The sequence below is a fragment of the Myripristis murdjan genome, chromosome 13 (assembly GCF_902150065.1).
Source record: "Myripristis murdjan chromosome 13, fMyrMur1.1, whole genome shotgun sequence".
Taxonomy (NCBI): domain Eukaryota; kingdom Metazoa; phylum Chordata; class Actinopteri; order Holocentriformes; family Holocentridae; genus Myripristis; species Myripristis murdjan.
This window is the reverse complement of record NC_043992.1, coordinates 34,218,068-34,234,708: the sequence shown is the minus strand read 5'-3', so window position 1 is coordinate 34,234,708 and position 16,641 is coordinate 34,218,068. Positions and strand designations below refer to the sequence as shown.

Here is a 16,641-nt window from a genome sequence, read left to right as displayed (position 1 = left end):
CTTTTAATTGTTTTTAATGGTTTAATGAATTTATCAAAGTAATATTATTTAGTGTTTGTGAGAGTACCTTCATTGTAGGGTTCACGTCGCTGGGTTCCTGGGTGGCCTGCAGGATGCTGTTTTTGTTTCTTAGGAGGCCTCCTCTGTACAGCTGCCATACTCATGTTGCTGTCTGTAGACACTGGGCTGCCGGGACGGTGGCTTGATGGTGTCATTTGGTATTTTCGGGCTGAGGCAGAAAGGGGTGAACCATGTGTTTATTTAAATCCTCGAAATGTTCGACGCTATGCTGTACCGTTTCTTGTGAACGGGATACTTTTTAGCCATTATAAACCTTACCTGAAGCTCCTCCTATGTCTTGGCCCGGTGTGTTGGGATACTTGGCCATCTTGAGGCCTGAATACTCTGCAGCAGCGGCAACAGCTTGGGCAAAGTCAGCATCCGTGAAGAAGGATCCATCTGATGAGCTGACAGCGCTGGACCTCCCCGATGAGACGTTATCCTCTTCTGAGGCCGAGCCCCAGCCGTTGATCATGGAACCGGTAACTGAGCTCTCCAGGTCGCCCACGCTGGACGCCGGTGTCTGCTCGAGCCCTCGCAGCAGTAACCTCCGGGGATGCATCTGGGGATGGTGGGAGTGCGAGTGGGGGTGGGTGTGGTGGTGGTGCATCTTGGCCACCTCTGCGTCTGTGTCGTCACCTTCCTCCTCTTCCTCCAACATCTCCTCCTCCTCCTCCTCCATGCCGTCGGTGTCCAGGGCCAACGGGCTGGTGATGTAGCCATACGTGTGTGAAGGAGAGAGGGGCCTTGGAGGGGGTGGAGGGCTCACCGCATGGCGTCTGCAAAAAAGCGAAAACATTTGGGATGAGAGTCCTACCAGGTGTAGAATATTTTATATCTATTGTGAATAAAAGGCTTAAAGATTCACTGCCTAATTATTAAATGCTTTGGACACCATTTTGCAAGGGTTATAGAGTGGATAAATTTCACTAATATCTTTATGTGGGCTGGCTAAACATGTTAAATTGTACTTTTGCATCCTAGTAGACCATGCGATGTCACGTGAGTGTACCTGCGTTCGTGGCTGTCGGCTGAGTCCTGGAGCATGGGCTGCATCTCCTCCTGTGGTGAGGGGGTGAGGGTGGCTGTGGACTGGTGACTGTAAGAAACGGCAGCGGGGGACGAGGCTGCCCCTCGGACAGGGGGAGTGGGCCCCCTCTCCATCTCCTCTTCCTCCTCCAGCTCATCAGGCTGCAGGTACATGCGGGAGGGAGGCATGGGGCACTGCATGTCTGGGTCGTAGCTGTCAACGCACAGAAACAAGCCTTGTTACCTTCATATCACTCACTGAAAACATGAATGTTTTCATATACTGAACGCAGGAAAACATGTGCTAAATATTCATGCTATCTTTCTATCAAGGTTTGACATGTACCTAGCGTTAATACATAGAAAACCCTTGGGGCAAATACTTGCAATGAATGAAAGGAACAGGAAAATGGCAGGAGGAATTAAATAGTATTCAAATACTGTGTGTGTATGTGTCTGTGTGTGTGTGTGAGTGAGTGGTGCGTGTATGCTGTCTGTGCCTTTGTGTCTGCATGTGTCTGTGTAGACATGTCCCACCTTTCATCCATCGATAGAGAGTATTCTTCTGTGTTCCGACAGGGGGGTGGGTTTGCAGGGGGAGGGGGCAGAAGGTCAGCCCAATTCATTGTGCTCTGTTTGGGTAGTTTGGGGGTGCGCACTCCCTTCTTCTGACCCTGACTCCCTGCTCAAAAATGAAAAAAAAAAAAAAAAAAAAAAAAAAAAAAGAGCTCCTTCAGTCAAACGACACCCACGCACACATTCATACCCCTCATTACTTCAATATTCTCTCTGAGAAAAACACCTCCATTATTAACGTCCATGAAATTGCAAGGTAAATAAATAAAGAATTGGCAGAATTTTGAGTGCGCTAACAAACACAATTTTGGCTACAGATTGATACGAAAACAGAAATGGTCATTTTACACCACGGCGTTAAGGCGAACGCATCCCCCCACTTTACGGAGGCGCTGCAAATGTGCACACATACCTCATCACATGCCTTAAACACAGTCATTTTTCAACAGCACTGTTAGCCGGAGCCAAAAGAAAAGGTAGGTAGAAAATCATAGTAAAGGGGGCAATTAATACAAAAGAATTAGAGCTGCGAGCCAATGAGCTGTGAGGTGTAGGGAGCACTAAAGGCTTCTCTTTAATGGCTTGAACTTCAAATGCAATATCAGAATGGATACGTGGCATTAAGGTGGCAGCGTTGCATGCCGTCTGCAATGTGTTATCATTTGTCCTTGTCCACAGACAGACATTGAGGCTCTGATGAAATTAAGCTGCTCTATACCGGAATTAAAGTAAAGCCAATTAATGAATGCACTACAGACTAAGCAAGGACAAACAGACAAATAAAACAGCCTGAAAGTAGTTGAATACAGGAGGAAAAAAACATGTAGAAAAAAAAAGACAAAACAAAAAGATCCCTTTATCTAATTTACTTCCCTTAAAAATCCCTTGGATGACATTGCACCCACAAAACAATGGGCACAAGTAAATGCCTGGCATCGCTCTCATACCTCTGTTTGGGACCATTGTTGCTGCTTTCCCCATCTCTTTTTATTTAACAATTTTCCACTTTCTGAAGGCATTTCCTTTTCAATTTCTCTTCAAGATAGGCTGACATGGAAATTAATCAAATTACCATTTTAAAGCATCATGCATTATTAGTGTCTCAAAGTGATTTATTGCTTTTGAGGAAAACTGGGATTTTCAAATGGAGCTTGGGGGATGAATGTGATTATGTGGTTCACAACAATAATAAGCTGGAAAAACACTTAGGCAATTAAATAAAAAGGAGGGAAAAAAAACAAACACCCAAAACAATAAAACTCCAAACAACTTCTGAGGAGAAAGTGGTTTTGGATATGTTGAATAAATGTCAATTCGATAACCTCTGAATGCCTTTCCCTCTGTTGTCCCCTTACCAGCCTTGTCATTTTTGCCCCGTCCCCCTTACCGGAGGTGCTACTGCTGCCGCGGTCAGAGCTGTTGTACGAGCCCCCGGTGTGGCTCTCATGGGCCTGGTTGTAGGGGATGGTGGCTGGCATGGGGCTGTCACCTCCTCTGTAGCGATCTGATGGCGGGGAGAGTTGAGGGCATGGTTAGTATGCTGGTGGATCGCTCTCCAGCAAAGCAAAGCCTCCACTTTGCACAGTAGTTGGTAACGGAGAAGCAGATGAAGGAGAAAAGAGAATGCAGAATTCTTCCAGATAACTCTACAAGTTTAATTATTACTCTAATTCACACTGACAATGTGAAACGACGCACTGAAAATCGCAAAACACCAAACACAACGCATGTTAGTCGAGATACATGCAGTCCATGCTAGTGATGACACATGCAATATCTGCACGAAAATCACAAAACTATCACGCCAGATGTGGCTCCCTTCAGCAAAACAAGGTGATGATAGTTTCGTTCAAAGCGTCTAAGACCCACTGGTGATCTTTGTCTTTCCTTTAGAAATCTGACACCAGAGATAAACCCTCACACCTGCCGTCAGCACAGACAGACGCCCAGATACTGTGCAAAGGCAGAAATTCAAGCCTTGCCTAAAGTTATGCCCCGGTAGTGATCATATGTGATGAAAAGATGGTGAAGAGGGGTTGCATGAATGCCGTACAGACAAATATGGGTCTATATTGGGAGGACTGAAAGACAGAACCAAGGAAAATAAGGACATGATATTCCTCTAAAGGCTTCCACAGAGAGCCAGGAAAGGAAAGAGCGAAGGGAAAAAAATGAAGCGGAGGAAGATCATGGCTTTGAGATGACCTCTGTAAAACCATGGCTGCCGGGGATCCCAAACACTCACCCTTGTTCAGCTTGTTTTGCTCCATGATGTTGTACTGGAGCTGCGAGCCCATTTCCTGCTGTTTCTGCTGCTGGGCTGAGGTGGGCTTCCAGCAATGTTTCTCATTCACTTCCCCTCCACCCCCGACTCCTCCGCCGCTCCCTCCCGTTCCTCTGTCTGTGTTCATGTTGTTGCCCATGATGGAGGACTGGATGAGCTGGGTGGTGGCATAAGGCGTGGGCTGGCCTCCTGGCCCTACAAAGCGGCCATCTTTCAGGTTGGGGCTGTTGAACGTCTTCATCTCATTGATCTTGTTGGACAAGTCGACGTCTCCATAGACTCCCGACTCTGGCACCATCAGGTTGGTCTGCTTGTTTTCCATCTGGTTGTTATAATTGGCGATGCAGTCGGCTGGAGAACATGAGCAGGGTATTTAGTCAATCTTGCCTGGCTTCCACTGCTGATCATCTTAGCAGCAGTGTGCCAGAAATGTGTGTGGTTTGAAACAAAAGGGGATCATCAGATATAGCACTGGAGGAAGTTACTAGAGGAAAGCGAGTATTTCAAATTCAGAAGCAATTTACATATTCATTTCTACCTTTCGAAAAAAAAGAAAACACTGTGCCTCCCAGACAGACACGTCTATTTCAGGTCAAACTCTCAGTATTGTTTACACAGCAATGATCTGCTTTAGGTGAGTGACACGGCTGATATTGCACCTTGCTGCTCTGCCTTTCTATCTCAGTCTCTTCTTAGCCTCACCCATGAGTCAACGTGGGTGTCATCTGTGTTCTTTTCCATGTGACGGTGGGGGCGGCTTTGCTCATTGAGAGGGACAGAAAGACATGTTTGTATCAAAGACCTGGAATGAGGCGCGCAGTAAAAGCACAGCTCCACTGACAGATCCAATTTTCCCTGGCTCATAAAATATTCAAATCCTCCAGCAGATCTGAGAGCCAGCCTTGCGGTAAATACCAAGGACAGCCATAGGTGCACATTGCCCGTGCCACATGCCTCACATTTCAGCAGTGTGGAACAGCTCAACACTTCAAAGGTTGATGTGTGAAAGGGCCCCTATGGCTGAGATAAAGGGACATTAACTCCTATTTCTTTGCTCTGTCACCTAGTCAGTGATCCTCTTAATGTTCTCAGAGTTTAGGGTTTGGCACACACACAAAGCATACGCCTGGCAAGCTCCTTAGTGTCATAAACTGGCGGTGTCATGCAATGAGCGAGGGCTGCCTTCGGTGTTATTCCCTCTCGAAAATCTCACACACGTGTTAAGGTAAAGTCAAACACGTCAAACTTACAAGTCAGATTAGGGTTTTCCCCCTATCCTGACGGTGTTGGGTTTGCTTTGACAGATAGCCCTACATCTGGATTTCACAATGTCCTTTTGACCCTGGTTAAGATGTTTAACCAAATGGAGTACAAAAACTTACTGGCCACAGCCTAAAGAATGAATTATTAATCCTCCTCGGGAAAAGGTTTGAAGTGCGAAACTGGTGAATGACTAGATGGATATTAAGCAGAACAGCTGGACAGAAATGATGGGCTGCCCTTAAAGGCACAGTCCCAGTGCGCATAATTTTGCACATAAAGCACCTCAATGTAGTCCAAGTTTCTGAGGACGGGTCTGTTTAAAACCGGGATCACAGGTGAAGATTAATAACCGCAAGTACCACGTCATCCCAGATGTATCGAGGGATTTGCTGCCAGTGTAACTCTCTCCTCTTTTTACATAGATCACCACTCTGTGTGTGTGTGTGTGTGTACGTATATGCATAGGTGTACATGCTCCAAAGATTTCATTCTCTTTTGTAAGTGAAATCTGTGATAGTGCTGACTAAACTGAAAGGCCACCTGGTGATACACCGTAACTCTCTCTCCCTCTGTAGCTGTCCATCTCTGCCTATTTCTTTACTTTACCCCCCCTCACACCGTCTCCCTCAGCCCATACATCTCACTATATGTTTTAGCATATACTTATTCTTCATTGCTCTCTCTCTCTCTCCCTTCCATCTGCTCTTCCAGGTGCACTTTTCTCTTCCTCCATCATTCTCTTTCACTCCCTCTCCATCTCCTCCTCCGGTGCTGGCCACCGTCTGCAGTCCAGCCTTGACCTCTACGCCCGCTCCACATTTCTTAAATAACTGAGCACTTAGGGGAAATTACATTACCGGCTATAACAACAGTATGGAAATCAGCAGAGCAATTCGATTAGCAACAGAGTAAAGCCATAAGCCCCTTCCAGTGTGCTCCTTTTATTTCCTGCCTAAAACAGCTCCACTTTAACCTCAGATAAATCAAACACACAAGCACATAGGCACTCTAAATCCTAATATTTCTCCAGGTTTTTTCTTGTGGAGACCTAAAGAAAAGAGAGATACACAGAACAACTCTCCGGGGAGCTAACCCAGATATCAGATTTTACTTCCTTTTTGCACTGCAGATCCACGAGTTCCTGTGATTCTTATCTCTACAGTTGCGGCGAGTATTTTGTTAAGGACTGCATCGGTGCAGTTGAGGGGCGTGTTGATGAGTTGTGTTGCAGGGTCTAAAGCGCCTACCTGGCCGGCTGTATGTCGCCAAGTTGCTGTCACTGTTGCCATTGCCTGCCGTGCAGCAGTTAATGCTGCAGTCGTTGTGGTTGGAGCAGGAGTTGGGCCATGTGTCTGCCAGCCAGGGCTGAGTGGCAGATTCCCCAATGTTCAGTAAACCAGGCCTGCAATGAACGGGACCCAGTGGTTAACGATGACAAAGAACTGGGCCAACACAAAGAATTCAGTGAACTGAAACACCTGCAGTAACATAATGTAGAAAATTCTTGGCTTGATTTTAACTTCTCTACTCAGTCATTTTAAGAAGTCATTTCCAAAGCATAGGAAAACTAGGTTTCTTGCCCTGGTACTTTTTGCCTATACATAAACATCTCATTCCGCCGCTTCCTCTATTGTTCTTTCTCAGCCCTCCAACCCACACTTCATTGGCCCAGGGTGCACATTAGAGAGAAGCCCAGCTAAATAGATTGTGTGCGCTTGACTTGCCCACAGCGGATGACACTTTCCCCGAGCCCTCGTGAGCATTAGCGATCCGCTTGGATTAGACAGACAGATAGGATTCACTCCCGACGTTGCGAAACGCACATCCTCAACAGCCAGTGAACCACAAACGTTTCCCCTAGTAGATTCCAGGGTGTCAAAGAACATCTCTATCACGTTAAAAGTTTGGAAGCTATACGGAAAGAAAGATGTGAAACTCAAGCAACAGAAGAGGAGAAACCCATGAGGGTAATAGATACCAGTCCTTCACAGAGTCATTTGGCTATCCATCTCCATTGTTTCCATGTCTTCCTCCTTACTTGGAGATCGCTTGTTCAACAGGATTCTTTAATCTGACCTCAGGCCAAACATTGGGTGGTTGAAGAGCTGAGACTAAATAGCCCCCATTTCTCACAAAATGAATCAATGTACCGTACAAAGAGCCTGTAGGCTACTCTGCCACAGCCATGCATTGTTTCAGTATTCAAATCTCCACAAAATGACTCCCAGTTTGCATATTCCAGCACCGAATTAGCATTGAATTACATTTTCTCCCTTTTCCCCATTCCCATTCAAATGACTCAGTTGTTGGATTCATTTTTAGTAATGAACACATTTGTCTTGTACAGCCAAATACAATCTCACAATAGCTCCTCAATCACCCAGGCAGTTGTGTGTTGATATTGAATAGCCATTGTCTTTGTGCAGAGCATACATAACAATTCTGTGTGTATGGGATTCAATCATAGAATTGGACAATACAGCGGCTGTATAGATTTGCCACCGGCGGCTCAGTGTTACGACCCATAAACACATGTGCACAATCCGTAATATGCATTTTGTGCACTGTGGGGTGAAGACGGGGCGATAAATAAACACATATTCCATTCTAGTTTCCTTTTGTTCTCAATTTCCAGTATTTTCTGACTGTATGTGAACATGTCAAAGCTGATCCTATGGATACACAAATGGGTGTTAAGCAAATTCATGGAGTCATTGCCAAGCCTCTCTGTATTTAATCTCGTTCTTTCTGTAAACTGCACCATTCCACCACAAATAAAAGCACCCTGTCACTGCTAGGGCGGGTGCACGCGTCTCCATTCATGTTTTATGGTGACGCTATGGCACAGCCTTGTGGTTGGACGCGGCTCTCCTCCATCTGGGACGAGGACGGGCTGCTGGCAGGCGAGGTGGTGCTTTGTTCCTGTTAGTATCATAACATACTTAATGCACCTCCTTACACCACTTGTGCTCTGTGCTAGTTTAGGAAGTCACAGCACTCCCCCTAGTGTTCCTTTGAGAAAAGTACACTTGAGCGTCACCCCCTAATTGATTCAGGAGATTTAACACGGTATTGTATTTGAGCTCCTGAGTGCAATTCAATTATGATCACGATTCAGCTCTCTGAAATGTATTTTATATCTGAAATATCAAAATAAACATTCATATGTCTACAAAGAGCAAATCAGTTCTTACCTTCCAGCGCTGCTTACAGCTTCCCCTCCCCTCTGATATGCCACTGTGGAAAGGGAAGACGTTAATACAATAATTAGTTTGCAAAATAATTTCACAGCTCTTGCCATCGTCATCGTCACATAAACATCGCTGTAATCGTCAGCCACGATGTAGGCTCCAAGTACAAAGTACAGAGAATGACATTAAATTGATTTTGAATTTGCAGCTTAATTGTGTGTGTGTGTGTGTGTGTGTAGTTGTGTTGTGCATTTTAGGTTGTGCATGTGCCGGTGTGCACCTGAATGCATGTGTGTGGCATCTTTTGGGCTGAGTCACACATGCAAACAGGGGGAGGATGTGTAAGAGGCTTATGAAAAATGGAGATGCAGAGCTCTTTGGTCGTCTGGCGCGGGTTCAGCGTGTTTGAAGCTCTGCGCACCGCAAGTTGGAGTCTTTCAAGGAGCTCTAAGCTGCCGGTGTGTGAAGGAGAGATAAACTTCCAACTTTAATTACAATCTTCCCTGAGAGAGGGGAAGGTGGGAGGGAGGTGCTGGGGCCTCAGCTGTGTTGGTTCTCTGTCTCCCTTTCAAAAGAGGAAGTGAGAAAACATTTGCGGTCTTGACCTCTGCAGATAGCCCGAGGAGCTCTCAGATTAGGTCTCTCCAATGCAAACCAAAGTAGCACCTTTCCGACTTTTCCCATCTCAGCCTGGTTCTACATTAAAATCAACACCATGTAATGGAACATTTTGGTTTTTGCACCGGGTGCCAAAGCCAAGGATCTTCTGCAGAACTCTAACCTCAAATCTAGGGACTTCATCCAGAAAACACCAGCTGACTAAACGTGTTGCACCTGAAAAAAGAACCCGGTGGTTCGCAAAACAACACTGCAACGCTAAAATTATTACAACTGATGGGAAGCCTTGAGGCAGATGTGAAAAACAACTCTCTCACAGTTTGGACGCAGCCTCGGCACAGACAGGATTAGTCACCTCAACCACAAACACATACACTAAGTCTCTTTCTCACTCTCGCTCTCACTTTTACTATCTCACCCACTCGCATACTTCCCTGCACCAAACATTTCCAACACCTCTGACACACCTATAAGGGACAAACAAAAAATGCCCGATGGAAGGAAGAGTGTGAGAAAAAGAGGAAAAGCAGGAATGGACTGCAAAGACAGAATCACTCACAATCAGAAAATACAGGGACAGAAAGCAGAGAGGGAGGGAGGAAGAGAGAGAGAGGGGATGTGTGTGTGTGTGGTGGGGCTTTTCTTTTATCTGTTTACGCTGTGTCACTTCAATTCACAGATAACTTCTTTAGCTCTGCTCCTCCTTGCCTATCTAATTGGTGTGTTCGAGTGCTGGTGTGTGTCATCCCGTCTAAGGTTGCCAACAGGCCTTTGATCAAGTTACCACCAGTTTTAACAACTTCTCAGTGGCGCAGTGTGCTCCTCTGTAAGCATTATGTTCAGACATGACCCAACATTTGGCAGAACATCTTTTTCTTGGTGGATCCTTAAAAATGTGCCAGTTATTGGCTCCTTTTGCAAATTTGAGCGTCCCCCTCTGACTTCTCTCTCCAGTCTGTCAATTTCTCTCATCTGTTATAACCGAGGCTGTTTGAGGCCATCAAAGGAAATGTTCCACATGTATGGAGAAATAAAGGAATAAAAAGAGATAGCACATCGAGATAAGCTGTTTAGAGAAGTGCTTACCTGTAGGTGTGAAAGTAAACGATGGCACTGTTGGTCCGTGGAGGCAGTGGAAAGAAAAAAAAAACACAGGGAAATAACATTAGGAAAAATTAACACTCAAATCTGGGTCAATTACTCTAAAATGACATGTAGAGAGCAGATTTCAAGACTCTGTCATTAGCTTGAGAGATAATTTCTCTAATATAAACCATATGGAATATATGTCTCTAAATGAGAAATACTAGCATGTATTTTACTTATATAGTCAAATATGAACCTAACATGTACAACTGCCTCTAAATATGATCATACATGTGTAACCAATGTGTGAGCATATATAAGTTAGGGATATTTGGCTTTCGGGTGAAATTTCAAGATGAACCTAAAATGCATTCTAACCTTTACAGGTGAACTTAATGTGACCTTCTGTAAACTTTTGAATGCACATGTCCAACTGTTCAATGTTTCAGTACTTTTTGCACAAGTTGCTGTTCTCTAACAAGGAGCTTAACGGCAAAATTCACATCAGGTGTTTGATGCTCCAGCTCATCGAGGTCGTATCATTAGGGAACGGCTGCTGGAGACTGGGGTACCTCAAATGGAGTGGCCTGCACTTTCTCAGACCTGAATCCCATAGAAAACCTATGGGATCAGCTGAGCTCAGAACCTCAATGTCCTGAGGGCCGCCCTTCAAGAAGAGTGGGATGCCATGCCTCAGCAGACAATAAGTCGACTTGTGAACAGCATGAGACGTCATTGTCAAGCTGTAATTGATGCTCAAGGGCACATGACAAGTTATTGACACTGACATTTTTTATTGTGGTATATCCACCACTGTTGTTGGCTTTTGTTTCAAGAAATTGTTTGAGATGAGGAAATCACCAGTGCATGCTTCTACTTAAATGCCCTACTTTCATGATATAATATCACTGTAGCGTGAACTTTTTATATTTTCCATAAATTTCACCCAAAAGCCAAATATCCCTAACTTTTTGTGAGTAGTGTATGTCTCTAAACGAGAAATACTAGCATGTATTTTACTTATATAGTCAAATATGAACCAAACATATACAACTGCCTCTAAATATGGTCATACATGTGTAACCAATGTGTGAGCATATATGTGTGACTCATATTTGTGTATGCTGTATATGAAAACAACACATATGTGCATTCATAGCTGCTCAGCATTTGTATCTGACAGTGGTGGCTGGTAACTGTATGTCCTTATAGACATACAGTTACATATAGCAAATGTGCCATTTCATATATGGGACATATATGAGCACATTTCAAATATGGGACATATATGAGCGTATTTCATATATGGATATACTGTATATGCCTTACGTGGAAATCCCCAGTCTGTACATATATTACATTTCCGTATGGTATATTAACACAGACTGTCAGTCACAGCACACAAACACAAGTGTAACCCAGTTATTTACTGCACTTCCACCAAACAGAGGATTCTGAGCTGTATTCACACGCCACTTGCTGCCCCCCAGGCTTTGATCCCATTAAATATCCCCAGACCCCAGCTGGGGAAAGTGAGCGCGGAGCCAGCTGCTGGTTCAAATCCAGGCCCAGGCTACCAGAGGCCCACTGAGAGGAGGTCACACACCAGGGAGAGATCTGTTGTCATGTCTTACACACACATCACTGCCCACACAGCTCAGTTACTCTCACTTCAGCTTGGGAGGAACCTTCACCCTAGGAAGATTTGCTTTGCTTGTGTAAAGGTGACTGCGATCCGTGGGTGTCTGCTGGATCGCACAGGACTCCGGAGTGTACCGGCATAAAATGTAGCTGTTTAGTATGCGCTGCAAAAAAATGTGCGCCGTAACGGGTCATTTAGTCTCATATTCAGCTTTAAAATCTTGTTTTTCTTAAACCAAGTGGGAGAAAAATCTGCCAGCGGGATGAGATATCCCACGTGTTTCCGATGCTAATCAGCTTCCAGGATTTTTCTTGAGTCTGGTGTTATTTTATTGATACCACGGGGCTGATCTGCCTCGTTTCACCATGTTTGTATATGTTTTAAGAAATATTTGATTTTGAGGTTTTTATTTTCTTTTATTTCGGTATCTTTGCTGTCTGTCTTCAGCTTAATGCATGCGATTGAGACACCCAACAACCGACCATATTGCTGTTGTCCTGTTTACATTTCCTCTTATTTGTATAAACAATCTTTTCCTACCTGCCCCCACAGATGTCCTGTAAAAGGCCACAATCATCTCCTCATGTCTGAATGCCCTCCCTTCAAAGCAGCCTAACAGACCCGAGCGCTTGGATGGGTTTTATCTGTCTGATGCGAGCCTTTGAAGAGGAGAAAGACTGACGCTTGGCATGCGAGACGCTGTGAGAAACGTGATTGAAATAAATAAATCAGATAACCGTTCCGATGCGCGGCTGTCACAGATTCTCAGTCTTAGACTTGGATGAAACTGTGACTGTGCTGCAACTTTTTAAAAGACACATATCTGCCCTCTTGGTTGACTAATTAATAGGTTGCTGCAATTTTTTTTACTTTCCACAGCTGATTAATTTGGATTATTTAAGTTACATAAGATTTTTCCTGTGAATTAATGAAGACATGTGGCATGCATCCCACTTGTATTGAGGAATTTGTACTGCGCCGTGTTTGTATTGTTTTTGATAAACATGAGAGCACTAGAGGTTGACTAAGAGGTTGTTTTGCATGATTGCGTTCATTGGCAGGGAAATAATAAGGAAAAAGCAATTTGACTTTTTTTTTTTTTTTTTTTCTTAACGGGACATTTTTTATTAGGGACTATTTAATTTGAATTTGATTTGTTGGCGGCTGCACAAACACGTATGCACGCGTACACCCACACACACACACACACACACACACACACGCAAGCAAGCAAGCGCACTTAAGAGTTCTGTGCTGCCTCCCAGTTCAACCTATTTCACCCCGAGTGCAGATTGTTGCTTCATGTGGTTGCAATTACACTCTTCTCCTCTTCTCAAAACATTCTTAGTTACCAGTTCCTACAAAAGACCACGGCCCCTTGTGGTTTTGGGAGAGCAGGAGGAAGAGGCGGTGGGGGGGGGGGGGGGGGCATGCATTTGCCTACTGTGCCCTTGAAGAGCTTTTGTGAGTTTCTGTGAGTAAACATCGACTTATAGAGTCATAGCGAGCCGGAGGGCAAACCTCAGAGCCACAGAGCATTACTGCGCTGATGAAGTCCTCCAAGGTCCCCTTCTGAAGCCACACACTCCCCGTAACGGACCTCTGTTTTTAACTTGACTTAGAATACCCTTTTCTTTTACTTTGAAATAAATATACTACTTGTATCCTAAGAAAACAGATACAAATTTTGTTATTAATTAAAAAAAAAAAAAAAAAAAAAAAAAGAATAATGGCGTGGTTTCCCTTTTACTTCAGGCAGCTGTTGTCCATGATGTCCTCATCTCTTCTCCAAGCGACACGAACACTGGAGAGTCAACCGTTCAACCCCAAACTGTCATCAGCGTTTAATCAGATTTGCAAATCGAGGTGTCCTTTGAAATGTCATCTTGTCTTGCAGAGAGAGCGAGGCAGTGGAAACCACAACGCAAAAAATAACAAGTTTGACCGTTATAGACCGCAGAGGTATGTGTAAAAGACGGCAAAGACTTCAAAAGATTAAGGAAAAACTTCGCCGAGGTGTCTCTTTCTTTCTCATGATTCCCAGTGTCAGCGTGGCAGCAGTGGACTGAGAATTCGCAGCCTGTATTTTCTATGTGACAGCCACACATTAACAACAGCCACAGCTAAGCCTGGGTATTGTCTGTTTACGTCTCAAGGTTGAAGGGTGGATCTCCTCTAAACCTGGCAGCCGGCGGTAAACCTGAGCCCCCGAGTGGAGCGGGGACGGGGCAGGTAGCGCTCACAGGCGGCAGCTGCACAGCCCAAGGCCACACATTAAGCCGGCCCACACATAAATGAAACTCCCAAAGAAAGCCTAATAGCTCTCTTTCTACTCTAACTATTGTGGGCAAAGGTTGGGCATGTCATGAACCCTGTCACTTCAACTTAAGCCAGGTAAAAAAAAAAAAAAAAAAAAAAAACACCGCAGGTTATACAGTGGCCACTCCAGAAGAAAAAGTTGAAATGCAGCCCAAACACACATACGAAGGGATTCCTGGGCTTCCAAAACATACACTCTGGTAAATGCTAATGTTAAAGAGGACGGATCGCTCCTTGTTAACTCCTCCACATGAAAAGGCCTCGCTCTGAAAGAACAGCAAGAGCGCTCCAAACATGTGGAAATGTCAGCATGTCCTTGATAAAGAGGGATTATGGTGAGACATTCTCCGTTTCCCAGTTCAGGCAGAGGGGAGCTGCTAAAAGGGAGTTGTTGGACCTCAAAATGTACTTCGCCGAAAACACTCACATTCACAGGCCCGTGCAGAATCAGTGTGACAGAATTATGAAAAAAAAAAAAGAAAAAGAAATAAAAGACATCTTCATGCCGCGCTCGCTGTGGGAGTTTACATCACCTCTTTAAGCAGGATACTGCAGAGTGCTTTCAGTTCGAGGCTTCACCTAGTGCCTTTTAAGGAGACTTGTGTGTGTGTGTGTGTGTGTGTGTGACTGGGGAGATGTGTGGAAGGCTGAAGGTATTTGGGATGAAGAGGATAGAGTCTGCTGGATTGAGGCTGGGAGGAATCCCGCCATGCACAAGCAAATGAAAAGTTCATTTGCAAAAACAGATAAAAGCCATTTTTAAAATGAATACACCTTTTTCACTGATACTGCTTGGAGTACACACACACATACACACACACCCACACAATGCATGATTTAGGATAATAAAAATGATTATCTAGGCTAAATAAACATATAAAAATAGAAATAAATATAAAGTAAATTTTAATAAAATTCCAAAAAAGTTTAAAAAGGTTTTAAGAAATTCAAATGGAAATATCTGTTTTTGCAAAAAAGCTCTTCAAATGTATCTTGAATTTTCTCACCAACTTTGATTTGTTTATTCATTAATTTCCTCGCCATGCAGCCACTCTGCTACTTTCAATCTAGCAAGGCATTCAAATGAGGAGCACAGGCAATAGAAAATGTGCACAGTTCAATACAAAACAACGAATACTCAGCGTTAATGTCTTGTTTTCTTAAAATAAGTGGAAAAAAAAAAAAAAAAAAACTGCCAGTGATGAGATAATCCCTCTTGTTTTCAGTGCTAACCAACTTGTTTCCTCAATTTTACTGAATCATTTTCTTGATACTAGTGGGCTTATCTGCTTTATTTCAACATTTTTATACTTGTTCCCAGACAAATTCATGAAACCAAGTGAAACCGCACTGGCGACGAGGAGGATTATCTCACCCCGCTGGCAGATTTCGTAGCTGCTTTTTAAGAAAAACAAGGCTGAATATGAGACAAAACGGCTTGTTAGGATGGAGATTTTTTTTTTTTTTTTTTTTTGCAGTGCACATGAACTGACCCTTGCGTATTCCCGCATAGCTGCTGGAGAGGCCGCTCCTTTTCTTGCGATGGCGGTACAGCCAGATGCTGAAGACCATGAGGATGATCCAGCACGCGGCTCCTATACCCGCTATGAAGGCCGGCTGCTTGACCACGTCAGAGATCTGCTGGGACAGGGGGTTCTGCTGGTCCGCTATGCTCTCGGTCATGCGCCCGGATGCATCTGAGCATGGAAAGCAGGAATGGGAAGGAAGGGCAACATGGTATTAGGAAACGATGGGGGAATGAAACGAGGCGATGGTGCAGGTTTGGAAATGGGAAAACAGGTGAGAGAGAGAGAAAAAAAAAAAATGAAAAGGCAGGTTATTCAAAACTCAAACCAAGTGGAAAAGCCTAGAGTGGGTAAAATTATATCTAAAGTAAAGTAAATGGAGTCAGGAGAGTACATTTATATGAACATTCGGTTTTCTTCTGACACACAAAGAGATTCATCTCAGCGGGTATGCGAGTACGAGGCCGGGTTTGCCGAGATGGAGTCTCTATTATTCAAAAGGCTTTCATGGCAAATCCCAGTCAACAATGGCAGGTGAGCAGACAAAAGCTCAGTCTCAAAGCAGAGGAGACTCAAACGGGGCCTGTTCGCTTCACGAGCCCTGATGAACCGGGATAGGAAAACGCGGAGGGGGCATGATTACACAGAGCAACGCCGGTTTCATAATGATATAAATAAATCCAATGAGATCACGCTCAAACACAGACACCACAGTAATTAGCAAACTGCGGCACATCTGTGAGGAGCCGGGGTGTGAAAGTCTCAAAGCTGCTTCGACTGTGAAGCGCACTGTAAAGGAACTGTCTGCACAACAAGCAGCTCTCGGTCTGTTTTTCTCATCTGTCTGCTCTCCCTTTGCTTCTCCCTCATGTGTCACACATGAAAGACTGCTCTGGGTTGCCTCCCCCCGCCCGCCCCATTCTGAAATTTCTCCATGTTCATGTTACCCTCTCCCTGTCTTCATCTCTTTTTCGCGTGCATGTTTCAAGTTGCACCCGCTTTTTTTTCCTCGCAACTCTCCCGGCCAGAGGCTTAAGCGTCTCCCCA

At 44.4% G+C, this 16,641-nt stretch overlaps 1 protein-coding gene across 3 annotated transcripts in view; it reads right to left on the bottom strand.

Moving 5' to 3' along the window:
* robo1 (roundabout, axon guidance receptor, homolog 1 (Drosophila)) overlaps positions 1-16,641 on the bottom strand; it is a 191,762-nt gene that overhangs the window by 6,870 nt on the left and 168,251 nt on the right. For 2 of the 3 annotated variants that reach the window (XM_030067248.1, XM_030067250.1), the window contains exons 18-27: positions 15,562-15,765; positions 10,108-10,134; positions 8,407-8,449; positions 6,460-6,614; positions 3,911-4,300; positions 3,053-3,169; positions 1,627-1,774; positions 1,073-1,303; positions 340-839; positions 68-229 (exon numbers count right to left, since the gene is read on the bottom strand). In XM_030067248.1, the coding sequence (XP_029923108.1) occupies positions 68-229; positions 340-839; positions 1,073-1,303; positions 1,627-1,774; positions 3,053-3,169; positions 3,911-4,300; positions 6,460-6,614; positions 8,407-8,449; positions 10,108-10,134; positions 15,562-15,765 (1,977 nt within the window). The remainder of the gene's footprint in view (positions 1-67; positions 230-339; positions 840-1,072; positions 1,304-1,626; positions 1,775-3,052; positions 3,170-3,910; positions 4,301-6,459; positions 6,615-8,406; positions 8,450-10,107; positions 10,135-15,561; positions 15,766-16,641) is intronic. The other variant, XM_030067249.1, reaches the window with a different exon arrangement.